Genomic DNA, 24,777 nt, shown 5'->3' with positions numbered 1-24,777 from the left:
CTCTAAGGAAGGCAGGGGAAAAGAAAACCTGAACTACAAGGGACGAAACCCTATCACTGTGTCTTAGGAGATTTGCAGGCCTAGCTCAGAAGCAACCTAGGCACAATCATCAGGACTTGAAAAGAATGGGGAATGACTAAGAGCTCAGATGTGCTCCGGAAGGTGGGACAACCCTCTTTGCTGGTCAACTTCAAATTAAAAACCCGAGTGACAGAGATGTAGTTGAAGTGGTTGCGTCTTCTGCTTAGAGAGGGTTGCATCAAAGTGTGTCCAAACAGTGCTGGTAGAAGGGATGCCCATAGGTGCTATTCCTGAGGAAGGTTTTAAAACCCAGTTCCTGGGAGACATATTACACAAAGGGCAGGTACTAAAATCACTTAAAAGGTTGAGAAATGAAAGGAACATCCAGAAAGGCCTGTTCACTCTGTGCAAGCCTTGATTACAAGCTCTGACATGAAGAAGGATCTTACAAAAGAACTAGGAATCTCCTGCTTGGGAAAAGATGGCCATATATTCTCATTGCCAGTCTCTCATCTTGAAAATGGGACCTTATCTCTCTGGTTTAAATGCAGTCAAGAAAGGCTACCGAGGACAGTCCAGGCAAAGCATGTTTTTGGAGATGGCGTTCTCAAATTCAAATAACGGCAGCTCTCAAAATCTGAATTTGGTGAACCTTCATCCTTACGCTCAGTGCTAACCCTAGACAGATAAGGAGCTGTCCAGCGTCTAGGGAAGATCTTCCAGCATTCCAATGTGTATTTCTACTGGGGAGGAAACAAACGTGTGGAATGTCAGCCTGGTTGTTGCCATTTAATTTCATAAAGCCTCATTCAGAGTCCAGTCTTGGCTTTCTTGTAGTCTAGAAACAAAGTCCTTGAGGTAGCAAAGGCTATTTTAAGTACGTAGCTTTACAGGCTGGGGCAGAATTTGGTGGTAGCACCTGCCTAACATATATGGGCCCATTCCCATAATCACATGAAACCAAACCAAAAGGACACGTATATTCCCAGTACTCAAGAGCCTGGAGGAGTCTGAGTTTGAGGCCAGCTTGTGTTATGCAAAACAAGATCTTGCTTCAAAAAAAGGGGTGGAGGTCACCAGGTGGTGATAGTGCACGCCTTTAATCCCAGCAGAGGCAGAGGCAGGCAGATCTCTGTGAGTTCAAAGCCAGCCTGGTCTACAGAGCGAGTCCTAGGACAGCCAGAGCTATACAGATAAAAAAAAAAAAAAAAAAAAAAACCAAAGAAAGAAAAAAAATGGAGATAGAGTAACCTTAAGAGTTATTTCTAACTCTTAGTAAAGGTTAGGGTTACCCACACGACCACTTACAATTTTTTTTGACAACAAACCATGTTGTCAACAAGAAAGAAATAAGGAGCATATCGACTTTTTCTTGTGGTTAAGGAGCGTTGTAAATAGTTTCTTAGCAAGTATGGGCTATTTACCGTTGCTTAGAGATGGAAAGGGTATATAGCTAAAACATATATTGAGGTCATATAATTTCAAATAATTATACTTTATTACCTAATAAACTTAAGACTTTCAATTGAGATAACTTACAAATGTTTATTAGAATTAGCTAACTATAAGATTACCAGGAATCCTTTCAATCCTTGACATTGCTTATATTTTAAATTGCTTTTATCTGCAATACCCTATAGCACATCTGACTCAAAGTAGACTTGAAACTAACTCATTTGTATCTTAGTAATTTCCTTAAAATTGTGGGGGTAAATCAGGTCGAAGTTTCACGGACTCTCATCTTGCAAAATGTCACAAAGTTATGAGCCTTGATGCTTTAAAATGGGAATACCTACAATTTAATTTCCAATTTAATTATTCTCTTACATTGTCTTATGTTAGGATAACATGAGGAAACTCAAAGTTTAACTTTGAATATGTAATTGTTAACTTGTCTAAGAACTCCATCAAAATTGTCCTACATTTTAAGGATTTATTCAACCTTTAAGATGATGTGACTGAGGGACTGGAGAGATTGCTCAGCGGTTAAGAGCACTATCTGCTCTTGTAGAGGACCCAGGTTCAATGCCCAGCACTCACGGCCACTTCTACTCATAACTACAGTCCCAGGGCACTCAATACCCTTCCACAGGTAAAACAAGCACCAGTAAACATAAAATTAAAAAAGATGGTTCCAATGCTGTTGAGAATTGAAGCTAGGGCCTCACACCTCCTAGGCCCAGTGTTCCACCTCCTAGCTCTACCAGTTAAGGAGCTAAGTTACTAAGTCAGTTTTTAGTTTGCTCTGGTGAGTCTATTTCTCGAGTCTACAGTAAAGAAGGTATTCACACAGTGCTTGGACACATATGAGATTTATAAACTTAAGAGCATCCAAAGGCAGCTGGAAAACTAGTTCTGCAATTCCTTTGTCCCTGGGTTACAAACACCCATTTACCAGAAGATAGGAATGTGGATCTAAAGTCATGGGGGCCTAGGGATGTGTGGTTTTTTATGTATTTTTTCTTTAATGACCTCCATCTTTGATCAAAGAATTTAGATATTTCAAATCTCTGATCGCTGTCTTCCCTACTGAAGTGCTCTGGCACCGCACAATGGTATCCTTTAAAACAGAGAAAAGATAAGTCATGAGTAGCAGAGATCTGTATGTAGCCCCGGCTGGCCTGGAACTCAGAGATGCTCCCAGATGCTGGAATTAAAGTGTGTACCAGCCGGGCGGTGGTGGCGCACACCTTTAATCCCAGCACTCAGGAGGCAGAGGCAGGCGGATCTCTGAGTTCGAGGCCAGCCTGGTCTACAAGAGCTAGTTCCAGGACAGTCTCTAGAAACTACAGGGAAACCCTGTCTCGAAAAACCAAAAAAAAAGTGTGTACCACCAGAGTTCTGTAGCAGAAACCTCAATAGCAGGACAATTCAATTACCTTGTAACTTTTGATAATTCCACAGGTTGGCTTAAACAGAAAGTTACTAACAGATCCTCAAATGGGAATGTATTCTTAGTATGTATTAAATGTAATCTCATTAGGCTTTCCAATGTCCTGTGTCTTTCAGTGCCCCATTTCCCAGTTACTTAATGACCAGCAGTGCATGGCTGAGGTATGGAATAGTATTACTGCAACCATTAAGTTGTAGATATACATTGATATGGAAAACATACAACACATTGACTACTTTTAACTCCTTGATGTTTCTAAGGTTTCTGAATAAAAAACACAGAAACTTAAGGGGGAGGAGGGCAGGTAGCAGATGGAGAAGCAGTGTGTAGTTCTGGAGGAAAATCCCTCAGAATAACTTAGTTCCTAATATGTCACTAATGTTTACCTTCTAAATCCAATTATTCTAGTCTTTTCCACTTTTGCTTCTTACTTTGCATAGTTTGTTGATACAATCTTGACAGAAGTGTGTAACTTCAGAATTTATATGTTTAGCTTCTTCCTGCCCCATGCTGTGAAAATGGAAATAAAGTTCTTAACAAGGTTTGCTGGCTGCCTGATTGTTCATGCTGCTAACTATCCAGAGTGAGGTGGCAATCACTTGTTACACAGTAAGACTTACTGGAGCATCTCTTCTCAGTACTTAGCAGTTTTGCTGACACTGGTTCTAACCAGTTAAACTAACCCTGGCACGAAAAGCCTCTATTTTTACACACAGTCTGTTCTCATCAATCTACACATTCTAGTCTTCTAGCAGTCTCTGTCAAAACCCTACAATGAAGAGACTTGCTACGGTGGGGTTAAACCTCTGCAGATTGAGTAGAACTCAATTACTTTAAATCAACCTTAAAGACTCCTTTATTCTCTTTAACCAAATGGCAAAAATCAACTCAGATTGGAAATGGTTTAATATTTTTGTCAACCATTTATGGCCTTTCAGAAGGCAGTTTTAATAAAAAATTTAAAACCTGTACTTTCAGGCTGGGGAGATGACCAGCTGATGAAGGGCCGGGCTGTGCAAGAATGAAGACCCCATGTGAAAGCCATGAGCAGCAGCGTGTATTCACAATGCCAGTTCTGGGGGTGGAATGCAGCAGGCCCAGACAAGTGGATCCCTGGAGCTCTATGGCCAGTCAGTCTACCAGAATCAGAGCTCCAGGTTGAGTAAGAGACCCTGTCTTATAAAGTAAGGTAGACAATGACAGAAGAGGTAAATGTAGACTAGAAATGGCATACTTAATACCAGGAGCATGTGTGCATGCAAACACTAACTGATGGACTCTCTCTCTCTCTCTCTCTCTCTCTCTCTCTCTCTCTCTCTCTCTCTCTCTCTCTCTCTCACACACACACACACACACACACACACACACACACATTCTCTCTCATGAGACTACAATCAAGAGCATTGAGAGTGGGAAAATTTGGTAAGAAAATTCTATTAAGTAGTTCCCCTACTGTTAAGATTAAATGATAATAGTTATATAAAAAAACACCAAGGAGAATACATTCAAGTTAATGGAAACAAGTCTTTATTAAGTAACTTTTAATATCAGAAAAATAAAACTCTTATAATTCTCTTTACAGCAAATATATAATATCAGTGCTTTGGCCATCTTAAGTTAAAGGCCCTTTATCATAAAATATATGGTTTTAAACTTTACTCAAATTGAATTTATAATCCCTATGACTTCCCTACATATACATAACAAAAGAGTGTAGTAAAATTAGCAAATACTAAACTATATTGATAATTTATCATTCTTAGTTTGTGGTTTTTAGAAACAGTACACGCACCTAATATATGTCGATTCCTTGGCTTATTAGTTGCAGTGTACGATGCAACAAAATACAAAACACATGCTTGGTGACATTCGTCCATATCTACAAGACGGCAGCTAGAGATTAGGTTTCAATACTGACAATTAACTATCCTACAAGCAATTAGCATTACATCATAATATGCCATCAAGGCAACTTTTTTTATACTGAAAAATCAAAATAAAAACCGTTATTTGTAAACTTTATACGAAATGTAACTCTTCAAGTGGAAATAAAAAATAAAATTTGTCTATTTGCTATTGAATACACAGAAGATTTCAATTTTTGTTATACTGAGAAAAAAAGCTCTTTTGTGTTGGGAAAATAACGCTTCAAAAAATAATTAGTAGAAAAACCCACCAGTATGTTTTGTCCTTTCAATGCCAGCAAAATTGGGGACATACTGAGGATGAAGTTAAAACATCCACAGGTGAAATGTACAAGTGTGTTTTAAAGAAATCTTTGTGATTGGAAATAGGTTTGAAATGAAGTAAACTGATTGGAGGTCGTCACAGCTGCTTTCATGAATTATGCCAAGGGCATTATTATCTCCCTCCCCATCCCTACATTACTAAAAATAAAAATATATTTATAATGTGCAAGACAAATATGGATTAAACATAAAATGTTTCACATTTTGATCTACTGTCTAAATATTAATAGCTTGATCAGACTAATGAATGGAATGTTCTCATTCTCCAATTTTTCAGCCAATATAGGTGCATCCCAAAGCCCATCCTGAAATGGGAAAATGCAGGTGACTATTTCCACATTCACCAAGGGAGGAATGGGTAGGAATTTACAATCCAAGACAATTGCATTCCTGATCCACTGAACACACCAGCCTCGAGCACTCTGGGCGAGATGAAAGTCAATGTAGCAGTTTTTGTCCCAAATTATAACCAGTGATCTAGTAAACTGCCATCAGCCCTATTATTACTAATAAGTAATCACAATGCTTTAAAAAGTTACTTGCAATCCTGCAGAATTAGGCAGAAGTTGTTGTAAAATAAAAAACAGACCTGTTTTGTCAAAACTGGCAGTGTAAAGAAGGCAGCACTGGAAGTGTCAGTCATCTGTAATGCCAGGCACCCTCCATAAACTCTTAAGGTGGCTAGGCTTCGGGACCCACTGCTATAGTCTCAGGTGGATACATTTTGCTCCTAGGTTACACAGCCAAGTAGAACTTCAGCTTTAAAAACTCTTATACAAGCTATGTCTCTGAGTCTACAAGATAGCATTAATAATTCAAACCAAACTAATAGACAAGAGACCACTCAGGTTTAGTGTTACCATAGCAGCCTTTTATAAGTGTACTAACAACTTTAGCCTAATCCCAATAAAGCCTGATAACAGTCATAAGAATTCATTAGGAAGTTTTCTGGGGGTACCATGATACCCATGCCTTTATGAGTCCATATAGAGATATAGTATTTATGTATATATATATAGTTAAGAGTGAATCTGGATTGCCTGAGTAACAGCTGTCTGGCAGACTGGACATGATGGCGTTCTCTTTTCACAGATCTTGTTGGCACATTCCATGCAGAAGAGGTTGTGACCACATGGAACTAGGGCAGCAATAACTTCATTCTCAAAGCAAATCACACAGTCGTGCTTTCTTCTTGATTCTGGAGGTGAGCTAGAGGTGGAACCACCATTGGAAGAGGAGTAACTATTGGTACCATTAGAAAAAGCAGGGATGTATATTGGAAGGCCAACATGGTTGCCTGTACTAGGTGGGTCGCTCCTAACCCTCCGAGCAAGTGGGTGTTCTATGCTCTCAGGAAATGTAGGAGACAGACGAGGAGTTGATGGCTGACTTCCTCTTCGCTGAGTCTTCATGTTACCAGAAGGATCACTCCCAAAGCCAGAGAGTGGATTAACTGGTTCAAATGGAGTCCAGATAGTTTGAGCAGATGTTGGTAAAGAGTCAAAGGCAGGAGAGTCTACTGCAAGATCTTCTGAGCCTACAGACGGTAGTGTATCTCCAAACCAAAAGTTTCCTGTGCTAAATGGGCTCGTTGGACTAAAGTCAGCCAGCCTATTGCTTCCAAAATAGGAATCAGTGGAACCACTTCCTAGAGAACTAGAACTATCATTTCGATAGTTGGACATCATTCTTGCACGGCTAGGAGGAACTGGATTGGAAGAGAGCCATGCAGAGCCAAGAGTGCCACCTTCAAAGCTTACATCGGTACCGTTATAATGGAAATCATTTTCTTCATTGAGCTCTATGTAGTTTCCTGTACGCATGGCGATATGCATTTCTATTTCTTCCCGTGCTCGATCAACATTTTCGGGCATCCCTGTCACTTCAAAGACTGGCTCTTTATCTCTGCTTGGAGTTACTATGTATGTGTGGGTCTGTTGCTGAATTCTCTTAATAGTTGCTCCTTTTGGTCCAACTACTAGCCCTACCACACGATAGGGGACCCTGACTTGGACCGTAGTTTGACCAGGCAGATTAGGACTACAGGATAACCCTCCCAGCGCAGGGCCATTTTTGTTTCGAGATGCACGAATCATAGAGAAGTGCTCTGCAGCCGAGAGGATTTCTCTTTTGGCCATGGCAACATCTTCTTTCCGTCCAGTGACTACAAAAATGGGCTCTTCACCACGAACAGGCGTCTTGATATACGTGTTTGTCTTGGCTCTCAGTGCTTTAATTTTACAACCTGTTAAAAGAAAATATTTCAGAATCAGTATCTACTTTAAAAGTAACTGTAAAGGCAAACCATGAAACGTTCTATTCAAACTAAATGCCCATTAGTGTATAGTTCTTAAGAGTTTCTTCTTTATTATAAAGCTAACTATACCATCAGTAAGATTGAGTTTTATAATAATGATTTTCTATTTTGCAAAGATGTCGGCGGCAAGAAAAATATTAAATGTAATTGAGATGGTTAACATTGTCTTGTACTAACTGAACTCAGTAGGTTCCAAAAAATTATAAATTTTTGTTTTATTTAACCCACTTAGAACTCTCTAGTTCTGGATTATTACCTCATTTTACTAAGGAAACAAAACTCAAGCTCAGAAAAATTATATAACTTGTTTATGTTCACACATCAGTGGCAAAGCCAGAGCTAAGCTACATGTGATATAGAAATCTATGGCATTTTCATTACTTCAAGAATTTTAATTTTCAAATACTCTGACTTTCACTTGATTATTGTTTTAACACAACATCTTTATAAAATTCTATTCAAAGCAATATTTATGGCTAGTGGCTATCTCTCTTCAGATCCCAGTTAAATTCTATGCTTATTAACTAACAATTATTTATTGCCGTCTAGTTTATGAAGCTGTACTCAAACAAATGAAGTTTGTAAATTAAAAACTAATCTAAACATTTAAAAAATTTAATGAGGAGGAGTGATGTGGGGAAAAAAAGCTGCTTTTTTTTAATATACTGGGGAGACAACCATAAAGATGCAGTACTGAAAAAGTAATGCAGAATGATTTTGTGCCTGCTGTAAAGTTTTTGATCCATTTAGAGAAACAAATATTGAAGACTCATGGAAAATGGCTGGAGGAACACCAGCTCCAAACCCAAATTAAAAGCTTTGGTCCCAAGCTACAAGTGTACCTAAGTTAAAATAAAAATACGGAAGACATATTCTTTTAAATTCTTAACTTTAAATCAATTGTTTCTGAGTGATCACAGAATTACAGTGCCAAGTATAGAGGTTACACAACTCTCCAAAACTGTCAAATATACAACTATGGCTTAAATCTCTGGAGTTAAAGTTTTCAAAGAAATTAATAAACATATTCCCAGAATAAATTTATTCTCATGATTGTATCATACAATTATTTCCTTAAAAAAAAAAAAAAAAAAGTAAAGAAGGTGGTGCTATTGAAGACAGGAGCCATAATTTGGACAGGCTTTTTCTTTTCCTCTCTTGTCCCTGACAAGTTATTATTGAGTAACACTAAGACTTTATAATTAGATATACAATATTGAGCCCACATGCCTATAATATATATCTACAACCCCAAATGTCTCCAATATTACCTTACACCAAGTTAATTCTATATACTCTAGTTAATATGATGCTTTCTCAATACAGCATGGATTATATGGTCACTTCTTTGCACAGTGTATTTACTGGTTCTTGATACACTGAAGTCCAAACAATACGGTACACAAAGCACTTATGCTTCAGTTGGTTCCTGACTTGTCAACACCATTCTTCTTACACCTACCCCTCTCTGCTCTTGAAAGCTCTAGCGTATATTTCAACCTTCATGCTTCCTTGTTTCTGCGACTAAAATCTTCCCTCTTTGCTTCTTCAGTCCTAGCTCTGCACTGTTTAGGTACCTTGTCCTCAATGATGCCTCTTTTCTCCTATGGACCTGCCTTCTAAATGACCAAAACACTGGGAAATTGAATATCCTTATATACTACTGGGTGCCATGTAGTATTTGTGGAAAGGAAGGTTGCTAATTTTCTGCATTAGTACACTGGGTCTTTCTTAATGTTATTTTGGACCCCAAAATCCCCTTTAATTCCTGGCTTTCAAGATTTTCACCTTCTGGTCCCATATTGCTTGCTAATCTCATCCATACTGAAAGGAGAGTCCATGCAAATTAAATTACAGCATATTTAAAACATCTTAACCTACTATGTAACTTCTGAATCCTAAGCACAACTTAATCAAGGTCCTGTTCTTCCTTCTAACAACAGTAGAGCTTACAAAGAAATGGCTGCCTTTTCATTTTCACTCTGGGTCCTACAGGTACATTACCATGAAAACCCAGACTCAAGTTCTCTGAAAGCATTATTTAGTACAGTAGGGCTAAGAGGAAGAGAGTTTGGTGGGATCTATCAAGAACTCACAAGTGAAACATCACTGTGAAACATGGGAACTTTTCTAAGTGCTAATGGAAGACTACATCTACAATCAACCATTATTAATCATATTAACACCAAATGGGTGATGGTTACTTTGGAGTAAAAGGTGGGTTAGATTTGTTTTTACTGTATAGTAAATAAAATGAACCAGACGATCATTAGCAAATATTGTCTCTACACAGTCAAATCTTCCTCATAGTAGGTGCTGCTTGGGACTGAGAATCGAGATCACAGGCAGCCTCCTAAAATCTCATTCCTAGGTTGCAGACATGGCTTAGTGGGTAAGAGTCCTTTGCTGCACAAGCATGAAGACCTAAGTTCAAATCCCAGTGTCATGTGAAGAGTCACCACAGGTGCACTAGTAACCCCAGTGCTAACGGAAGGTGGCAACAGGAGGATCTCTGGAGTTTGCTGGTTATGAGCCCAGGTTTAGTAAGGCTCCTGAAACACACAAATTGTCAGGAATAGTTCCTAATGAGAGCTCCCTGCCAATGCAAAATTCCGAATCAAGCCAAATCAAAACAAGCCAAATTAAGAAATATCCAGGTTTAATGGGAGTTCTGAGCTCTCAGGTGGTGGTCCCAAGAGGAAATTGGGAAGCCGTGCAAACAGACCACCTGAATGAAGAAAGGGATACCACGTGTTCCTCTTTTGGGAGCTCATTTAATACCCTGGGGAGGGGTCAGAACCTGGCCTGCTGGGATTTGGAGTCCAGACCAGGCCTGGGGCCTACGCTCCCAACTTGACAATAATACACACATTGAAAAATAAAAACCTGTTCCCAGTAACAGGCAATCCTGGTTCATCCTGCAGAAAAACACGGGCAATTTCTATTAAATACAAGTGTTTTTAGAATATAAGTTTGTCTCCTTTTATCTTTTCTAGTATCAACCAGAAAACTAAGACAGGTTTCTAATTAACTACTGCTGAGGGCTGGGAACCTAGCTTAGTGGTTCAGTGCTTGACCAGCATGCAGGAGACCTTAGGCTGAATCCTTAGCACTGCACAGCACACTCCAACCAAAAAACAAAACAAAACAACAACAACAACAACAAAAAACCCAAAAAACCCATTGACACAGTAATTTAAGTAACTGCCAGTTATAGTTTACAGGTACATAGAACACTCATTTGATCTATGGTTGGTACTAAAAAAACAGGTGTTTAATGTGTAGTCAGTGGAAAAAATGGAATATTTTAGCTTTGAATCTCTTCTGTGATAGAAAGGCCATTGTCCCACAAAGGGTAATTGTACTTGGGTTTTGCGGAGCAAGAGGAGGTCAAACAAAGGGAGTAATATCAAGCCCTTTAAGGTACCATCAATACACACAGAAGCAAGCACTTCTCTCTCCCTAAATTTGTGGCAGTTCAACAAAGACTGCAGGAACTCTCACTCATCACAACATGGCTTCTATGGCATAAAGATGCTAAGTTACAAACATCATTTCTACAATCATATTGTGAAGGTGGGGACTACTTGAATAGGTAGTTTTCAAAAAGTGACATTAACTTAAGGAGATGAAACAAATTAATTTAAAAACTTTTTGTAGAGAGGAAAAAAGAGAGCTTTCTGGAGTATTTAATCTTGAATTTCTGTTTGAAAATTGAGATACTTTAAAGAAATTATGGAGGAACTCTGCTATGCAGACCAGGATGGCCCTGAACTCACAGAGATCCATCTGCCTGCCTCTGCCGCCCCAAGTGCTGGGATTAAAGGTGTATGGCACCACCTCCTAGCTAGACGGAAATTCTTATTTCTGCAGTAACTAAGCTTATTTTCCCACTTACAGCTGTCAATGGCAACATTATAATACTGACAGTACACGTGGGATGAGGAGGCCGTATTTAGTTGGTCACGGTGGACAATTTGCAGAGGGCAGTTTGTATATCAAATGATCTTGTGCCCCTATATGCCCACTGGCAAAGACGATCCTGCAGTAATACTGGTGCAAGTGCAAGATGCTCTCAGTATTTTATTACTTATTGCTTGTATAAGCATGAGGCTAAGACAGCTGTAGAATAGAATATAATGTATTCATAAAATTGGTTGACTTGGAGGGACAAGGTAAGAGAGACTTCACTGTATATTCAAATCAAATAAATATGATTAGAATACATGAATAATATTTTACTACTTTTAGCTAGCATTGCATTGTTGTGATTATTTTAAGTTACATCAGTAGGATAAATGATATCATAATCTCAAAGTCAAACTCAGTTTTGCCACTCTTAAATGTATCGACTACTACTTGTTTTCTTATAGCTACAAATAAAACTAGCATGTATCAAAGTTTTATTGAAGGTAGTTTACAGGGTGGAAACTTGGACCAGAAGTTTATGGGTCAACAATTAGAGTACTAACAAATTTCAGAGCTGTAATTTCAACTTAATTTGAAGTAAATTCCCTGCAATAAAGTCTTTAGTTTACTTTTGTTAGCACATGAACCCTTTCCCCCTCTCTATCATTGTTGCTAGGGCAGTTTCAGGCTAAAACCCTCCAATTTCAGCCACAACTTGTCTCCTCCCTCCTTGTCATAGCAAAACATTCTACATTCTACCTCACACTTCTCAAGGTTAAGAGACCCCCATCAAAGAAAGGAAGTTGGAAGGAAGAGGAAACTCAGTTTTCAAACTGTGAGTTGCATTATCAATTTTGTTGTGTTGCATGCAGGTAGCATTTAAAACTAACCAATAAAACCATGACTTTTGTGTGCTCCCAATGTTTCTGCGGAACACATGTACAATGGGCTGCAATATAAAATATTTTGTCATGAGTTACTATCATTAAAGCATAAGGTCTCCAGATTTGATTATTTTGAAGATCACCTTCTAGTTCCAAAAAATGTAAGATATACTTGCTAACAAAAGAATTGGTGTGAAGTGGAAGGAGTCACCGAGACGAGCAAGGTTCAAGACCCCATTTGCAGAAGGAACTTTCCAGATCAAATAGACATTGTAGTTCTGCTCTATGGCCATATAAACCAATTTTTGGAGGCCAGAGAGTCTAAATACATCTATAAAGGTGAATTTAAAAAGTCAAATTTTCACCCTAGTTATCTATAAGATACCTTCGATATCTAGAGCAAGACTACAAACTTTGCTTTTGTTCTTAAATGAGTGAGTGGTTTTATTTAGAAAAACTACATGGCCCACCTATATCATTTGTTCCCATTTTCCAGTTTTAAAAAGGGGCTGGGGAGACAGTTCAGTGAGTGGTACTTGTTATAAAACATGAGGACCTGAGTTAGATCCTCAGGAAAAAAACAAAGCATGGTGGTACACATGTATACTCCTAGACAGGAGGACGGCTTGAGTTTGCTAGCCAGTCTAACCAGACTAGCCTAATTGTCTCAAAAAATAAGGTGGCTGGTTCCTGAGGAGCAACACCAACACCTGATGTGGCCTCCAGACACTTGTACAACTTTGAAGAAAAAGAGAAAAAGCAATATATGATAAAGATTCGAATCAGTTTGCTATTAATGGAATCTATAGTTAATAAAAATGGATCTATAATGAGTTGATTATCCTTCCCTCAAAGAAGGTATATTCAATGCATTTGTTATCAGAGTAATAAGCATAAGTTACATTCTAGTACACAGCCAAGCCTGGTCTCAAACTCAGCCTCTGGAGTGCTTAGACAGATGTGTGCCACATGCTTTGCTGGCAGACAGAATTTATGATGACCCTCAGCTTCAAGATTCCTGGCCCAAGGCCAGATGTAGTGCTGCACGCCTTTAATCCTAACATTTTAGAAGAAGTGGATTTGTTGAGTTTGAAGCCAACTTTGACTATATAGCAAGTTCCAGGGTAGTGAGGAGAGCACATAATGAGACCCTGTCTTAACAAAAGAAACTTCTGGCCTAATTTAAACACAAATTTAGGTACTCTTGGAGAGAGATTTTATAGATGCAATTATGCATCTATAAGTCTACTTTTTTTTTTGAAGACAGGGTCTTTCTAAATACCCAGGACTGTCCTGGAACTAACTATATAGACCAGACTGGTCTAGAACTCACAGGGATCCACTGATCTGTTTTCAGAATGCTGGGATTAAAGGCGTGCACTGCCAAACCTGGCCAAGGGCTAGGAATCTTGAGGCAGAGACATCAGCCCAGCTCAATTTACTTTTAAATAGAGATTGTTTGTCTTAGAGAAGGAAGTTAGAATTCCAAATTATCTGGAAGAAAGCAAACTATCCATGTTGTGAACTGCCTATGGTGTCCATGCCAAGCACTGTAGTGGCTTCTGGGACAGAGACCTGGAAATAAAAGAGACCCCCATTTTCCAGCTAAATTCTGCCAGCAACCTGTAAACTTAAGAAGAAGACATACATTCCATGATGAGGATACTTTACTCCTGGCTAAACACCCTACTTCAGCCCAGCAAGACCTGAAACACCACATCCAGATTTTGGACATAAAGAGACGGAGACAATAAAGTTGCAAACTAAAGTAATGACAATGATTATGCAGCCACAAAAAAAAAAAAAAAAAAAAAAAAAACAAAAAAACCAATAAAGTCCTTAAGTCGCTGTGGTGTCGATTGCAGACAGCCTTCACTCAGTTAAGTCCATGTCCTTAAGTACATTTGCAACATACCAAGTGAAGTAAACAATTGTCTTCAGTGGTGATGGTGGGTTAGGGTTAAAAATCTTTGGATGTGTGGGGTTACTCTGCTAATTATAGTACCCCTTCCTTTCTTCCAACCTCCCAGCTTTTGGAAGAAGTAATCAAATGATTTCTATTGGCCAGGGAGAAGTTGGGAGATTAATAAAACACTGAAGGAATAGTGTATTAATCAAATAGGAAGAAAAGAAGCATACTGTAAGTTAACTATTGACAAGATGGCTCTATACAGATGAGTAGCTATGGGAGATAAAACAAAAGCTTTTCTCTGGATCTGTGCCAGTCAAAGTGTTCCTAGCTAAATCAATTCTTGGGCTCTAAGAACCTTTTATTAATCCTGAACTTTAGTTCAGCTTAATGCTGTGTTTATCAATTCAAATGTTAAACTCCCCCTAAAGTAAAAGTACACGGTCTATTTCCAGTAGTATGAGAAACTTGGTCATTTCTGACTTTAAGGAGCTCTTATCCTAAGGGATACAATAGTTGCTTTAATAAACAGTGGCTTACAAAACAGTGGGGGAACACACAGAAGATTAGTTTTATTCTGTTAAAACACGTGAAAGAAGGCTTCAAGGGCCCAGGAGGTAGATGTGAAGAGCTTGCTACACAAGCACAAGAACCTCAGCAGTACCCCTGAGGCTATCTAGCAAGCTAATCTAGATGAATCAGTGAACTCCAGGTTCACTGAGAGATCTTGTCTGTTGCAAAAAGATAAGGGAGAGAGCAATTGAAGACAAAACCTTCATTGACCTCTGACCTCAACACACACATGCACAGGTCAACTTCAAAGACAGTCTGAAAACAGGCTTGAAGAAAGTGGTTTTGCCAAGGAAGTGCAAAAGGAAGAACCTGGGAGTGCACAGGAGTATAGTGGAGACTTAAAGCTAGTTCAGCATTTTGAGAGCTTCAGGTGACTAAAATTAAGAGGGAGAAGTTTTCAATGTCAGATAAGAGACTTAATCTTACACGGACAAAAGATTTGGGGGAAGACAATTAGTTACAGAACCGGAGCAGAAGACTTATCTGGAATGAAAAGTTATCACAATAAGCAGCAGAAAAAGGAGAAAATGATACCATGTAAGACAGGCCTGGAAGAACTATGTGCATTCTGGTATCTTGTATCTATGGTGTTACTGAATTTTTAAAAAAGCAAAGATGAGTTTGTTTTGTAGAAATTACTCACTATATTTTCCAATTATTTAATAAATTAGTGTATGTATATAGTGATTTAAGAAAACGTATCCCTTAAAAACAAACCTCAGAACCATGCCCATTTTCATTTCTGATAATCTACAAATACTAGGAAGTTATGCATACATTGTTTAATAAAAATGTGAAGAGGGTTAAACTTGAGCAACTCCTCAGTCTTAATGTAAATTCATTTTCCTCCTAACATTAAATGGTAAAAACTAATTCTTTTCAGTCTCTCTCATCTCCTATAAACATGTGCTGTTCCATTTCTGTACATATCCTTTCTTAAATAACTTGGGATACCTGCATACACACCAAACTTTCTCCCTGCAATGAACACAATGGAACTTTGACAAGTAGAACTGTGTGTATGGTCTTATGAACTAAATTTTACAAACGGGTGGGAAGACAGCTATTGGTAAGGCGCTGTGGTGCAAACAAGAGAACTAAGCTCGGTCCTCAACACCTACATAAAAAGCCAGATGTGTTGGTGTGTACTTGGAATCTCAGAGATAGATACCTAGGGGCTGCTGTCCAGCCAGCCATCTCAACAGCAAGCTCCAGGCCAATGAGAGAGATGAGACCAAAAAACAAGGTTGGGGACTAAAGAGCTAGGACATGATTAAGAGTGTCTGCAGCTGTCCCAGAGGACCCTAGTGGTTCCTAGCACTCATATTAGGCACTTATAACTACCTGTAATTCTACTTCCATGGGATTTGATATTCTTCCAGCCTTAGCAGATATACACACAGGCACACAGACAGACAGACAGACAGACACACACACACAATAATTAAATAATATAAAAATGTATCTTCAAAGTCAAACCAAACCAAAGTTAATGTTCCTGAGGAATATTATCCATGGCTGACCTTTGGACCTTCACAAGGAAGTTCACTAACACGAAACAACCCACATACACAAACAATGAATTAACTCAGTATCATTGCTACCACACTGAAATAATTTAGTCTAGTTCAAAGAAAATATGTAACAGGATTGCAGGCCCTTTGTTCATCCCGCCCGGCTAGCTTACACCCGAAATAATCACGCAGAAATTGTATTAATTAAATCACTGCCTGGCCCATTATCTCTAGCCTCTTATTGGCTAACTCTCACATCTTGATTTAACCCATTTCTAATAATCTCTTATGTCACCACAAGGTCGTGGCTTACCGGGAAAGATTCAGCATGTGTGACCTGGCATCTCCATGGTGGCTCTCTCCGTTTCTTTCTCCCAGAATTCAGTTCTGTTTTCTCTGTCTACCTAAGTTCTGCCCTATCAAAAGGCCAAGGCAGTTTCTTTATTCAACCAATGAAAGCAACACAGAAAAAGATGGACCTCATAAACCAAAGATACAAGCAACAAAATTCCCAATAATGCTTACGTTTTGCATCAAATTCTTAGTATAGGAAATGAAATACCTTCACCATTTTCTAAAGTCTAAAAAGACTGGGACAATCAGATACCAACCACACTTCACATGTGTGCATGTTGTCTTCAAGAGTTAGTAAAGATTGAAAATGGAAGGAGGTGTGGACAAGCTATCATGAATCAGTGAACTTAAAGTCATTAACCTCTATCTCTTTGTCGTGTGAGAGGAACTAGTAGTATTAAAGATAGTTTCCTCATTTAGTTACAAGAAAAATTAAACAAAATATATTTTAAAAAGCTTACTGGGGGAGGGGGCAGCGCACACCTTTAATTCCAGCACTCGGGAGGCAGAGGCAGGTGGATCTCTGTGAGTTGGAGGCCAGCCTGACCTACAGAGTGAAGTGAGTTCCAGGACAGGCCCCAAAGCTACAGAGAAACTGTCTCGAAACCATGTCCCTCCCCTCCCCCAAAATAAAAGCTTACTAGGATGGGTTTTATGGCTAAATGGTAAAGCATATACTTGTCACGCCCAATTCCCACCACCCTTTCCTCTCGAAGCTAATCATAACTCCCGTTTTGGCATTTAGAACCACTCAGCATTCCTCCATTATTTCTCACCCCAAGTAAACTCAGCTAATAACAGAGAGACTGGAACTGGCTTTAATAATGATTTAGAGAGCACTCCAGCTTCGAAAACCTCTCTTCTAGACACATTTTCACTTATTCTTCACAGTAGAGTGTTTTAGGGTAGGCGGGAAAGAGCTTTAAGGATGTCTCAGCTATGTTAGATCTCAAACTGTCTTAAGTTTCATACTCTTTTCCTCTAAAAACAACTCTTTCACATGTTTCATAATATAGTACAATTAACAAGGGGAGTCATATCATTTGATTTTATATCAAAAGCTCCATTAACATTGTAAGAACTCAATTTCAGCATTATATCTTCAAAGTCTGGTAAACATTAGTTAAGTCCAGAGAGAGAGAGAGAGAGAGAGAGAGAGAGAGAGAGAGAGAGAGAGAGATATCCACCCACGAGAGGAACTGAAGTCAAATCCCCAGCATCCACAAAAGTCAGGTATGGTAGCCTGTGCACATAGCTCAGTGCTGTGGAGTGCCAGGTGGATCCCAGGAGCTCACTCTTAAGTGAGCCATTCTAACCAAAACAGGGAGCTTCAGGCTCAGTAGAAGACTCTGTCTTATAAAATGAAGAGCTGACAGGGGAAGACACCCAATATCTTCCTGTGGCTTCGGCAAACATGTACACCTGCATACATGTGCACACACATACACTCACACATCCCTAACTCCTAGAAACACATATCAGGTTGTAAAAATGTTAAGGTATTACAAACTGCAAAGTCAGGACAAAATGTGCAGTCAGTCTAACTGGTACTTCTACATGATTTAGCGGCACTTTTGAACAAAGCTGAGGTTATGGGCTCTATGATATCATCTAGTTTTACACATTAAGAAAACAACTTAGAATTGTCTAAAGTTAAAAAAAAAAGAACAATGACACCCCCCAAACTGCTCAAAGTTATAAACTGGTATTTTTTTTTAGAAGTGTTTTATTATTTATGTGTGAACATATACACACATTCGTGTTCAAGGAGGCCAGAAGGATGCCTAGGAGCTGGAATTACAGGTATTTGTGAGTTTTTCAATGTGGGTGCTAGGATTTTCACTCTGGTTCTCATTATAGCAGCAAGTACTTTTATCTGCTGAGCCATCTTTCCACTCCCAAACTAGTGATTCTAAAATTCACCCTTAAGTATGTTAGAGAAGTTCAAATATTTAATGAAAAAAGTTACATTTGGCCTTTTATTAAAGCTGTAACAGTTGCCAGAAGATGTAAATTAGACAGGATAGTTTTCCTTACTAGAGATCTTACGTTTAGCCCCCTTAGAAAATGTTAATAGGATTCTCAGAATTACTAGAGTAGAGATGTAGTTCAGTGGTAAAGAACTTATCTAGCATTTGTGAGTTCCTGGGTTGGCTCTCCAGCACCACTAGTAAACCAAAAGAAAACAAAGTGGAACCAGCTATCTGTAAAAGATTCTCTTCTAGTCTAGCTTACTCTTTGCTAGAAGTACATACCATAACTTCAAAGATCTGGTATCTTTTAGGTTAAAACACTAAAATGACAATTTTAGATTTCATCCAGAATTTGTACAGAATGTAAAAGAAACTTTTTAACTACAAAAATTTTATAAGTAGGGCATAGTTGGCATGTTCCCAGTAGTTCAAGGTCAGCCCAGGCAATATAGAGATTCTTATAGCTAAAAGTTTATTAATTTTACCTTACTCCTTATAGAATTTATTATCTTGTAGCTTTAAATTTCACACTGAATTTACAGGGTGATATCTTAAATTTTACCCTCATAAGGTTTTGGGGAAGTCACAACAGAACATGGAATAGGTTTTCTCCGAAGAGATAAAACAGAGGCTTAAAGAACATTATTTGTCTCAGTTATTGGTAACAGCGATAAAGTTAACACAGAGGAAAAAAGCAAAGGTGAACAGTGGTATAGAGGGAACAATGTTCATGACTAAATCCTTTATTCCTAATTTCAATTGCAACTACAATTGTCAGTAACAAATTCTCTATTATTTTAAAGCTAAGTCTTACTAGTTCATGCTACTGTGTATGGGGTACAAAATTTGTTAAGAATGTACAATTAAAAATGACTTTTCTAGACCTATAAGGTTAAAGAACATATAATAAAAATTAAAGTCATTGTTAAAAGTAGCTGAAAATGAACACTGATCTTAAACTCAATTGACAGCATTTAATATTAATTGATTGTGTAGGAAAATGGACCCAAACTAGGCAGTGGTGATGTATGTCTTTAATCCCAGCTCTTGGGAGGCAGGGCAGAGAGATCTCTGAGTTCAAGGCAGCCTGGTCTACAAAGTGAGTTCCAGGACAGCTAGGGCTATACAGAGAAACCCTGTCTTGAAAAACCAAAAAAGAATCTAGAGGTCTATTGTAATTTACCCTTTAGACTTACTGGATAGTAACAACTGCACAAACAAGAATAAAACCTGTTGACTTCAACCAAACTTGTCAACACTAATGTCTTGCAGGCACCACACTTAAAAACAGAGGAATTCTATATTTATAAAACTAGATTTTAGCCGGGCGGTGGTGGCGCACGCCTTTAATCCCAGCACTCGGGAGGCAGAGGCAGGTGGATCTCTGTGAGTTCGAGGCCAGCCTGGTCTACAAGAGCTAGTTCCAGGACAGGCTCTAAAGCTGCAGAGAAACCCTGTCTCGAAAAACCAAAAAAAAAAAAAAAAAAAAGAAAAGAAAAAAAACCTAGATTCTATAATACTTTTAGTATGTGTATATCTGTGCATGACCACAAATGCCCACATGGAGGCTGGAGGTTTATGTCTCATGCCTTCCTTTATGGTTCTCCACCTTGTTTGAGACAGGGTCTTTTGCTGAACCTGGAGCCCAGTGGTTGGTCAGGCTAGTTGGCGAGCAAGCCTCCGGGTCCTCCTGTCAGTCTTACAGAGCTGGGATTCTAGCTACACGGCACCATGTCCAGCTTTTTATGTGGTGCTAGGGATCTGAGTCACAACTTCATGCTGTGGAGTATTTGACCCACTGAGCCATCTTCTCAGCTTTAGAGTTACTTTGATGTCTATATTTAAAAAAATTTTATTATTAATATATCTTTCCAGTTCTGAATTTATCTTATTTTAACATAATTTATTGGTTATAATAAATGAATTTAAGTACTATATTAACAGTATTATTAATTTCACAAAATGCAACACTTAAAAAACGTAATAGTAACAAGACCAATTTAATATGTACAAAGGCCATAAACTAAGATAGGAGGCCAAAGGCTCTGCCATTTATTTTATAAGTGGTCTGGGGAGAAGAGGGATAAACAGAGATGGCTCAGTGGTTAAGAGCACATACTGTTCTTTTAGAGGACTCTCCAGTTCAGTTCTCAGCACCCACGTCTGGTGGCTGGGGCTAAAACTCCAGGGAGATCTGACTCTAGTCTCTGCAAGCACTTGCGCTCACGTACACATACACAGACACATCATTAAAAAAAGAAACAGTCTTGGGGTTGGAGAGATGGTTCAACAGTTAAGAGCACTCAGTTGCAAAGGACCTGGGTTCAGTTCCTGGCACCATATGGCGGCCTATAATCATCTTTAACTCCAGTTCCAAGGACCCTATGCCCTCTGCTGACCTCGTTGGGCACCAGGCACACATGTGGTGCTCATATACACACAAAGGCAAACACTCAAACATAAAAAAAAGGTCAGGGGATAGGTGTAGAGGCACATGTTTGTGAGCCCAGCAGCCAGGCTATATGATTAAAACCTATCACCAACAAAAACAAAATAAATGCAATGTATGGAACTAAGGGCTATTTGCAAGTGCTGCTAGTTATGTACAGCTCAGAATTCCATTTATCCCATACTATACTCTTTGCTTCAGAGCCGAAGTTATAAATGTCTCCATATGTGACATAATTATTTCCAAAACCAATTAAGAAATATAATAGAAATATAATAAAATATAATAGAAAATTATGACTTCAGATAATGAATAAGGTGGCAGGAATGGCTAATTCTTAAGGATGAGCATTTAGCTCTTCCAAAGTAAGCAAAAAACTCAAAGTGATTTATCATTTTTTTAAAAAAAAATCTCATTTTTAAAAAAAAAATTCACCCGGGACAGGTAAAGTTTCCCACAGTAAAAGTATATGAATATCAAAAGCCACTTAGTTCTCTATAGGAGAGAGCAAATACAAGTTTTATTACCATGCTTCTGGGGTGTGTGTATGGTAAAGGGGTCAATGATCCACTAGTTGAATGGTGCAAAACAGGAAAAGGGCAAGACTTTCTGCCCTTAAGATAAGATAGAGGAAGATGACATACTTTTAATAGTACAGTCAACTCTGGGAAATACTAAGTGCAAGAACAGTCAGCAATCTGTCTCCATGTTCTAAGTCATATTTCCTTATTAACCAATAAGCACAGCACTAAGAAGGAAAAACTAAGGCAGTTATCACGTAATAGCACAAAATAAAAACGTGCTACTTAAATTTGTATAAGTAGTGCCAGCTTACAGTTAAGGTGCTTAAGGATATAAAGAACGAAAGCTCATGTTAAACTAAACTTATCAAGATATATTATTGTCATGTGGTAAAACTAGCAAACATATTGTTTTTTCTTTGCTACCTCAGACAAGCACATGAACACCAAATTAAGTTGTGCTGAAGTGTTTACCCGGTATGCCATTCAAATCTCTATATTCCACAGCTTAAACAATCACTTCCCAGGCCCCTTCCATCACCCCGCTTTACCAGATCCTAGTTGCTAACAAAATGTGGGCGATTTTCATCACCATCCAGCAGGTACTACCCTTCCGGTTTCCTTACATGTCGAATACTTGCATCTTTGTTTTCTAAACTAGGGTCATGTTTCTCATGTGTGTCATTTGTTTGCCTATGGTCACAGTACTTTAGAGCCGTTCTATTGAATTGTTAGTTTCTAATGAAGAGCAGAAAGTCTGAATCAGCCGCAAATTTTCATTATCGGGCAAAATCAAGCATTCAATGATTTTAAACGAAAAGCCATCGCATTCTGTATCTATAAATAAAATGCATTTTATTTCATGCGCATAAAACAGTTTTCTCATTGCCTGCTACCCTGACAAGTTCCTACAACTGGCGAGTGAGGCATGTGAAACTGATTAGACAATCTGAAAGAAGCTATCTTACAAGCTATTTGGTGTCCAGATATCACATAAGCTTTTCTTACCAAAACCCCAGCAAAGACGTAAGCCGTCTCTTACATGTGAAGTCACCGTTTCGACAATCTCTTATTTATGTGTACTTTAGAACCACTTGGGAAAATGAGATCATCAAGCAGAAGAGCCATCCTCTCTCTGACCTCAGCAAGAGGCATGTCTCCACCAAGCTGCACCACGTTGTATCACGGCAGCAGCAGGTAGTATGGCCCCTTGTAAAAGAGGCACAAGCTGCACTCCAGCATACAGAACCTTCCCTAAAAATGTCGGCTACAGAGGTACTCTGCGCATCCCCTTCCCCCACCTTCACAAACCTACTCCTGGAATCTGAGACATAGGTCCTTTGTCTGAACAATGTGGGAGGAGTCTGTCTGCAGAACGGGTGTGCTGGCAAGTGAAGAAACTGGTCGAAAACTGTACAAATGCATAAAGTTCTTTAATTACCTAACCGCCCAGCTTTCCCTTCATCGTACAAGCTAATGTGTTCCAAGAGACTGATAGTCCCCCCTTTTTAAGAAAAGTGTCCACCGAGTACCTAAGACCAACAGAGTAGGGGTGCTCTCCTAAAGCCAAGTTTCTGAATAGCGGAGGAGGGAGGCGGCGATGCGGCCGCCCGAACATCGCTTCCCTCCCGAGTAGGTCCTTGGACACGCAGCCTCCATGTCGGTCCGCTCTCATCTGCACAAGCTGGTCGAGGGAAGGATGGCCATTCTTACCGGCCACGCGGCTACACACCCTTGCCACCTCGAAGCTTTCGGGAAACCGTACCTACAACTTCGGACCTGACCTCTTACCACCGTACTGAGGTTTCTGGTGCCATGCCAGCCTGGGGTTCCACGAAGACACCAAGTAAAGACTACTAGGCTGGGCGGCCCGGGAAACTTACTTCTTAGGCTGAAGCGGCCGACCGGCGTGGGTTTTCGCCAAGGTGACCCATCCCCTCCTCGGCGACCCCGCGCTCCCTCCCAGACCCTTTCTCGGTGGACCTGGGGGGGATCCTCCGGGCTCGCTCTTCCGCCGCACGCCCGTCTTTTTCCTCTCCCACCCACGCCCAGGGCCGTGCCCAGAGGAACCTCGGCGCACTCACCCTGGCGTCCGACAATCTCGGCGACGTGCTCGGAACTGGGCACCGGGACGCACTCGGTGGTGTTGACGCTCTTCCTCCGCAGCAGGGCCGCTTGCTCCCCGTTCAGCGCGGCAGCGGCGGCCCCGCCACCGCCGGGGCCGTAGGCGTGGGACAGCATCGCCGCCATCATGCCCTGGGCATCGTCCCCTCCGTACAGCACCCCCGCCGCCGCGGCCGCCGCCTCCCGGGCATCGAACCCCGCGGGCGGCAACAGCACCGACCCCAGGGGCCCGCCCGGGATCGCCTGGGTCTGGGAGGCGGTGGCCGCGGGCGGCGACAGCAGCAGCAGCGACGGTCGGTCCTCCTCCTCAGCCTCCTCCAGCTCCTCCTCCTCCAGCAGGTCTCCGTCCAGCTCCGCTTCCTCCCCCTCCTCCTCGTCCTCCTCGAGCTCCAGCTCCGCCGTCTCGGAGGTCGCCGGGCGGCCGGGCGGCGCGGACTCCTCCGGAGCCAGCGCGGCCGCCCGCCGGGCCTGGCACTGCGCCGCCGCCACCGCCGCGGCCCTGAGCGCTGGGGCGCCGGGCTCCGCCGGGCTGGGGTCGTCGAGGCCGAGCGTGGCCAGGCGTTCCCTTAGCAGCAGCCCGTCCCCCTCGAGCTCCGGGCCTCCCGCGGGCGGCGGCAGCGGAGGCGGCTGCGGCAGGGGGGCCGGGGCCGCCGCCAGGGCCAGGGCCGCGGAGCTGCCGCTCGGCATCGCGGCGGCGCGCTGTCAATGGCGGCGGCGGCGGCGGGCGCGTCAGGCGCGGCGGGCGGCGGGCCCCATGGCGGACGGGGCCCGGGCCCTGCTCAGCGCGCAAACACCTTTCCTCTGGGGAGGCGGCGGCGGTGCCCGCGCCCCGGGCTGAGGAGCGCCAGGGCCGCCGGAGCGCGCGAGGGCGGGGTGGAGGGGCCGGGGACGGAGCCGAGGTAGGTAACTAGGTGGGTGGGTGGGGACGGCAGCGGCTCCCCTCTCAGGGTTTCTTTTGTTTCATGGCCTTAACCAGCCCCCGGCGCGCGCGGCGGCGGTGGCGACGCCCCACGCCGTTCTCCGAAGGAAGCCGGCGCGCTCTGATTGGCTGCTTTTAATCTCCGGGAGCCCGCCCTCTCGTCCCGCA

At 41.0% G+C, this 24,777-nt stretch overlaps 1 protein-coding gene across 1 annotated transcript; it reads right to left on the bottom strand.

The window, feature by feature from the left end:
• Positions 1-4,418: 4,418 nt before the first annotated feature.
• Mex3c (mex-3 RNA binding family member C) lies at positions 4,419-24,377 on the bottom strand. Its single transcript, XM_038330282.1, has 2 exons — positions 23,651-24,377; positions 4,419-7,408 (listed from the first exon to the last, which is right to left on the bottom strand). The coding sequence occupies exons 1-2, from the start codon at positions 24,375-24,377 to the stop codon at positions 6,183-6,185; spliced, it is 1,953 nt and encodes a 650-aa protein (XP_038186210.1). The 3' UTR covers positions 4,419-6,182.
• Positions 24,378-24,777: the final 400 nt, after the last annotated feature.

Source organism: Arvicola amphibius, chromosome 5 (assembly GCF_903992535.2).
Source record: "Arvicola amphibius chromosome 5, mArvAmp1.2, whole genome shotgun sequence".
Taxonomy (NCBI): domain Eukaryota; kingdom Metazoa; phylum Chordata; class Mammalia; order Rodentia; family Cricetidae; genus Arvicola; species Arvicola amphibius.
This window is presented reverse-complemented; position numbering and strand designations above follow the sequence as displayed.